Below are 6,582 nucleotides of genomic sequence, written 5' to 3'. Positions count from 1 at the left end.
TAAATTCAGTGAACAGTAAATAATTTCAGTCAAAAACTGCTTTTAATCACTCTAAATTTTCTGTTAAAATTTTTTGTTCGAATTACAGAATATTCGAGCAAAAAATTTTTTTATAAAAATTCGAAACCGGTTAAAACCGGTTTTCTGGAAAAATTACTATTCGAAAACCGGTTTTCTAAAATGTCGGTTTTTGTATAAACCCTAATATCTACTGCCTCATATTACAATAGACATACGAAGGTGCATTTTTATGTTCGCGGAATGGAGAGTAAGGGGGTTAATAAAAAATTTTATATCATCGAAAAAAAATATTCAGTTTTGAACACATCTTTATTTACCGTACAAAGGGGGGTCTTGAATATATGCTTACGTAATACTTGAACGCCTCCCTGGGAATCGAATTGGTGCTTCAGAAGACTGAAAATTGTACTTCACAGGAAGTAATTTTTCATTAATAGCCAAAGTATAAATAATATTGTGCGATAATTTATCCTCATATATATCGCTATGAGCGATATATGTATATAAACATTAAAAGTTACTTCAAAATTATTAACCATTTTTTATCAGGAGTTCCACAAGGCACACACTTGGGTCCTCTCTTATTCAATATATTTATAAATGATCTCACGTATATTTTAGAAGAGGCAGAGTGTTTATTATTTGCAGATGATTTGAAAATATTTAAAACAGTAACTTGTAATAAAGATGCCATGATATTGCAAGCGTGTTTAGACAAGATCTTTACTTGGTGCTCAAGAATAAATGACATATCTCTTAATATGAAAAAATGTAAATCTATAACTTTTTCACGAAGTAAAAATCCGTTAAGTTACGATTATAAAATCAACGATGTGATATTAGACAGAGTTACCGAAATCAAAGACCTTGGAGTAATTTTTGATCAGAAGATGAATTTTGATTGTCAATAAAGCTTCGCAAATGTTAGGTTTTTTGAGTTTAAATCTGCAGTCACTCTTAAAACATTGTATTTATTGGTAGTTAGACCTCACCTAATGTACGCGCCAATGATTTGGTATTCTACTGCAGAAACTCATCTTAAGCGAATAGAAACTGTTCAACATAAATTCTTTGGAATTTCAGCACCACGGCTAGGTTTACCTGATCCTTTTTAAATCACGATTATACTATCATATCAGCCGCATCATGTATTCCGTCTCTTATCTCTCTTAGAGTTTCTTCTGATATAAAATTTTTGTACAAATTGTTAAACGGTATTATAGACTGTCCAAGGCTTTGTAACGAATTATGCTATAATGTTCAAAGTAGAAATATGCGATCTAATGTGATATTTTATTTAAAGTTTTTTAAGTCGGATTACACGAGAAATAATGTAATAACTAGAATATGCTCGACAGTTAATGAAATGAACCTCGATTTGAGATTTGTTACTGGGCAAGATCCTTCATGTTTCTAAATAAATAAATAAATAAAACCAATACAGGGCGGCTCTAAACCCTGATAATTTAAACGTATCTAAGTAAACTGCGACATTAATTTATTTTTACTTGGAAGGCATTTGTTATTCATTTGACATTGTCTCTAATAGGTCACTATCTCGATATGAATCCAGTTTTTATGCGGTTGGCGATAAGACGGACAAAAAAACATTTAGCTTTGTTCAGTTTGCCTTTCTCTTTTCATCGTGTAGTCTATGCATCTTGTGTGGTGGTAAATTAAACTGAATCTATTTGCTGATTTATTTTCTTTAGTAAATTAATTAACGGAGTTTACTTACAATTATCGTGTAGTGAAAGACTGTTTTATTTAAGTGAATCAAACTACAGACGCACAAGGATCATCAGTGCATAATTGAGATAAAGGTAAGAGTTTAAATACAAATATTTGTTTCAATGTACATGTTATAGCATAGAAAAATTGATTAATTGTGCTACATTACTGGTTAAGTAATTTAACTTGTATAGTGGCGGCGGATTTAGCCCATGGAGTAGAGAGGATAGAAGGGGGGGGATATAATTTGGTATAAGTATAAAAAAATCAATGTATAAAATAGACAATTTAAGGTTTAAAAAATGTGTATATGTTACCGGAAATGTATGAAATAAGTTATATTAGACATATTTCCTAGGAAATCTATACATTTCCTAAATAGCAATCGGAAATGTATTACAGGTAATACTAAATAGGCAATAATAAGGTAGGCTTGTTGGAGATGCACCCATATCCATTGGTGACCTCATTGTGTGGTTATCCAATTCTGTCAACAACATATCTTGATACTATGCAACATGCAATATGATTTAATTTGATTTGACTCATTCTTGATCGAATGTAACTTTTAAGACGTTTTAATGTTGANGTCTGACCCTTCTTATGTGTATTGATTTTACAACTCATCGTTCTTTTTCTTTGTCTGTTAATAAATATATACAATTTGTAGTTTTTCTCTCTATTAAACTTAATAATTAACCAAAATAGAAAGTTATTTATTTTTTAAGCTTTGTATGACGCCCGCTTAGTATGACGTGTTTGTTATTTACCTTCGGTGTCATTATAAGCGGATTCTACTGTATACGTTTTGAGAAAAATTAATGTGACAAAGTTAAAAAAGATTTAAAAGGAGAAAGTTGAACAACTGAATAAAAACGAAATATTTGCTAAATTAACACAAAATACCTTATTTCTTGACGTAATGATGTAGTAAACTACTTAATTACGAATATTTACCTAAATATTACTGTTTTAATACCTTTTCGGGCTTGATATTTGGTGCCAAATGTTTTATCACAATCTGTTTATCTTGGGTATAGGCAACGCATTTGCTGTCTCCTGACCAGACGGCAGCATAAATAGAACTATCGCTGGAAACTAAAGTGGAACGAAGCATTCCACTGCGGGACCAAATTTTGATAAAACCATCTTCACCTCCTAAGGTTTTCATAGTATAATTACAAATATATAAAATCACCATTTGGTACTTAACTTAATAGGAAACATGTGGATGTATGGTAAAATCAGCTTTGTACAGTAAATCGATATATTATTTTCTCTTGCTATCAAACACAAAAGTTAAAAAGAAATGGAAAAGTATAATAATAATAATGATAATTAAATTACTATCAAAGATAGATGAGTCTTGGATAAATTTCGGACAAACAATTTTCATATGGATATGACAGAAATAATTTAACAAGAATTGAATTCATCATAATCAAAAGGTCGTCAATTATAAGACTAGTTGGACACATACCTCCATTCTTTCTTATCCAGAGCTAATTACCCTAAAGTAGAACAACCCATATCTTTACCCGAGATAAAAATGTTCAGTCTCTCAGTCTCTGAAAGCGAGACCCGAGTCTCCGTCTCTCGTCAAGTCTCTCTGGTGTCGCTGAGAGGGACTGTCAAAAAAACTGTTTAGCATGTCTGAACGAGAGACTCGAGTCGCTCATAGAGAGATCCTTTTCGTATCCAGTCTCTGAACGAGATACCCGAATCTCTGAATCGAGTCTCCCCTGTAGAGACTGTGGGAGATCCATAAAAACACCTGAGAGACTGTGAAAGAGTGTGAGACGCTTTCAGAGGCGCTGAAAGACTCTGGGAGACTGGAGACAGACTAAAAATTTTTGTCTAGGGCAACTATTTGCGAACAGTAATCCAATCTAGTTCTACCACTACCCCACCTAACTTCCGTTCCTGCCTCTAATATCTCTATGACTACACATTTATGCCTGAGAAGGTGTCCTACCAACCTATCTCGCCAATTTCTTATTGACTTCTATAGAGTCCTCTGTTCTCCTATTCTGAATGAAAGTATTGAATTTATCAAAAATACATTTACAATTATATTTCATCACCATCATAAGGTCGTCAGTCCTATCACTGGTTTGACACGCAACACCACTCCTTCCTACCCTGAGCTAATTCTCGCATTTCCCTAAAACTAGAACATCTCACATCCTTAACTATTTGGGAACAGTAATCTAATCTAGATCTACGTCTGCTCCTTTTAACTCCTGTTTCTGCCTCTACTATGTCTCTGAATAGACCTTCATGCCTGAGAAGGTGTCCTACAAACCAGGGATGTTACGGAGCTTCGACTCCGGTTCCGTTAAGTCGGAACTTCCGATTATTATTACACCTTCGGTTCCGACACTTTTAAATCAGAGGTCGAAGCATAACATAGCGGTGGCCTGTGTCGACTGTTATGAACAGGTTCATAATATGAACTTCATACATGTCGTGCGGGGAATCCACCCGACTCCCACTACGTGCACTGAGCACTCTATCGTCAATTATTTTTTCATTGTTTGTGTTTTATTTTATAATTGAAAATTGAAATTAAAAAAAATTGACTAAATAATGTTTTATTTGTCCTTAAATAAAAATTCTCTCTCATGCCACCACTTCTGACCCTGCCTCCGATTCTGATTCCGACTCCGATTCCGACTTCGATAAAGCAAATTTAAAAACTCCGACTCCGCCTTCGGTTCCGATAAACTACCTCCGTTACATCACTGCTACAAACCTATCTCGCCTGTTTTTTATTGACTTCCATAGAGTCCTCTTTCTCTTATTCTTTCTAATACCTCTTCATTTCTAACCTTCTCTATCCACGGTATCCTCATAATTGGCCTGTAACACCACATTTAGAACGCTTCTAATCATTTCTTTTTCGCCGCGCCCACATGTTTCGCACCCGTAAAGCGCCGCGCTTCAAACATACTGCTTTCACTATCTTTTCGAATTTCTCAATTAACCGTTCGCTAGCATAGATGTGATTTCTTTTTATTGAAGGCGACTCGGCCCTGCGCTATCCTCTGCTTTATATTCCTACTACTGCTTCCATCCTGACTTATCTGACTTCCTAGATATCTAAAATCAGTCGCATCCTCTGATTTTTCGTCTCCTATCTTTATATTCGCTCTTTCCCTACCATTTCTTCCTTTGCATACCAGTGTTTTTGTTTTACTTTTATTTATTTTAATACAATGCTGTGTTGTTAATACCGCTTAAATTTTATTTGAAGCTATCTCTAACTCCTCCTTATTTTAGAGAAATTTGTAATGGTATATTCCACTGATCAAAAGATTCAGTGGAAGAACAATTGGTGGTGTGGAATCTTTTGCCTGCGAATCGAATTCGCATTTGGCCGATTTTATATTTTGCTCTTTTCTTCCTACCTGTTAACAATCCGTTGCCGTCATAGCTCCAGGCGCCGACCAGAACAGCTCCCTTGTGTGCCTCGACACTCCTCTCGAACCTTCCGTTCCTGTGGACGATGTAAAATTTTCCGTCGGTGGCCGTTAAAAGTATTAAATCGTTCTGTTTGACGGCCGTTCCGCCGACATTTCCGCGCGGCATAAAATGCAAATCTGTCGGGTTCAAATCTGGACCGAATTCTGTTATTTTAATTGGTTCTCTGTTTGATACGGTCCAGGACAAAAGCTGATTATCGTCGCTGTAATTGAAATTACGTACATACATAATAATTATTCACAGTCATTGGTCTCGTGTTATACGGGGCTATTACAGTTACGCGATTAAATTCGCCTATCAAAACTTGCATGTATTCGTACTAACCAATCCGGTGTAGCCGTTGATACAATTTTACAAATTAATTTAGAACGCCGGATTATTTGGTTCACAAATTTAAAAAAATACCTACCTGTTTTTATGTTGTTTGTAATTAATGTACTACACATACATATATGTATATATATCTATACATGCAGTAATATGCATATATATATATGCAGTAATTTAGAACGAAATTTCAAACCACCAATTTTTTATTTTACTTTTAATTGAAGTTGGTTTTATATTACCCATTAATAATTTGAAATATCTCCGTTATTGAAGGGTTTTAATCAAAACTGCTATTAACAAAAAAACACTTCCTTTGTTTAGTTAAAGGTGCGCGCGATAATTAGAAACGGATATAAAATTTATAGTCCCCTTTACCCTGATTATTTTCGTAGGTCAGAGTAAAAAAAACGGTTTTTTGGAGAAAATTATGAAATTCGAAAACCTGTTTTTTAGTAGAAAATATCGGTTTTCAATGTATGAATAACACTTAAAAAAGTTTGAAAATTACAAATGTAGCCAAATGTACCAGATTGATGAAAACACTGTTTGGTTTGGTTTGCAAGCGTTTTGGTTCTTGGAATCATATCGATATAAACGGTGTGTTTTGTCTATTGGATGAATTAATTTAGATTTTATATCAGTTTGATAGTTTTTATTTAAAGGAACCGGAAGAAGTGACTTCCTCTACTCAAACTCTAAGAAAAGAGTTTTTGGCCCTGGAAGCCACAAATAAAAGGACAAAAAATTTAGAATTATTATATCAGGCTTTAAAAACGATTAAGCCTAGTTCGGTCGCAAGTGAGAGGGTATTTTCTATTTCGGGGAATTTTGTGAATAAACTAAGGACACGGCTAAATAGCAAATCGATAGACGTCCTCTGTTTTCTGAAATCATATTTCATTAAACAAAAAAACAAATAGAATATTTAAATTTGTATTAAAATTGCCCGGAATAGAAAATACTCGGTCCTTTGCTTAATTGTCTTTAAAACTAAAATTGATTTTAATAAGTATG

At 34.0% G+C, this 6,582-nt stretch overlaps 1 protein-coding gene across 1 annotated transcript in view; it reads right to left on the bottom strand.

Moving 5' to 3' along the window:
• The window catches only part of LOC108735141 (intraflagellar transport protein 80 homolog), a gene marked incomplete at its 3' end in the record, with an annotated part of 33,198 nt that overhangs the window by 9,928 nt on the left and 16,688 nt on the right, over positions 1-6,582 (bottom strand). The window contains 2 exon segments of the mRNA XM_018466975.1: positions 2,732-2,910; positions 5,163-5,440. Of these exon segments, the coding sequence (XP_018322477.1) occupies positions 2,732-2,910; positions 5,163-5,440 (457 nt within the window).

The sequence above is a fragment of the Agrilus planipennis genome, unplaced genomic scaffold, assembly GCF_000699045.2.
Source record: "Agrilus planipennis isolate EAB-ADULT unplaced genomic scaffold, Apla_2.0 scaffold115, whole genome shotgun sequence".
NCBI classification, from domain to species: Eukaryota; Metazoa; Arthropoda; class Insecta; order Coleoptera; family Buprestidae; genus Agrilus; species Agrilus planipennis.
This window is presented reverse-complemented; position numbering and strand designations above follow the sequence as displayed.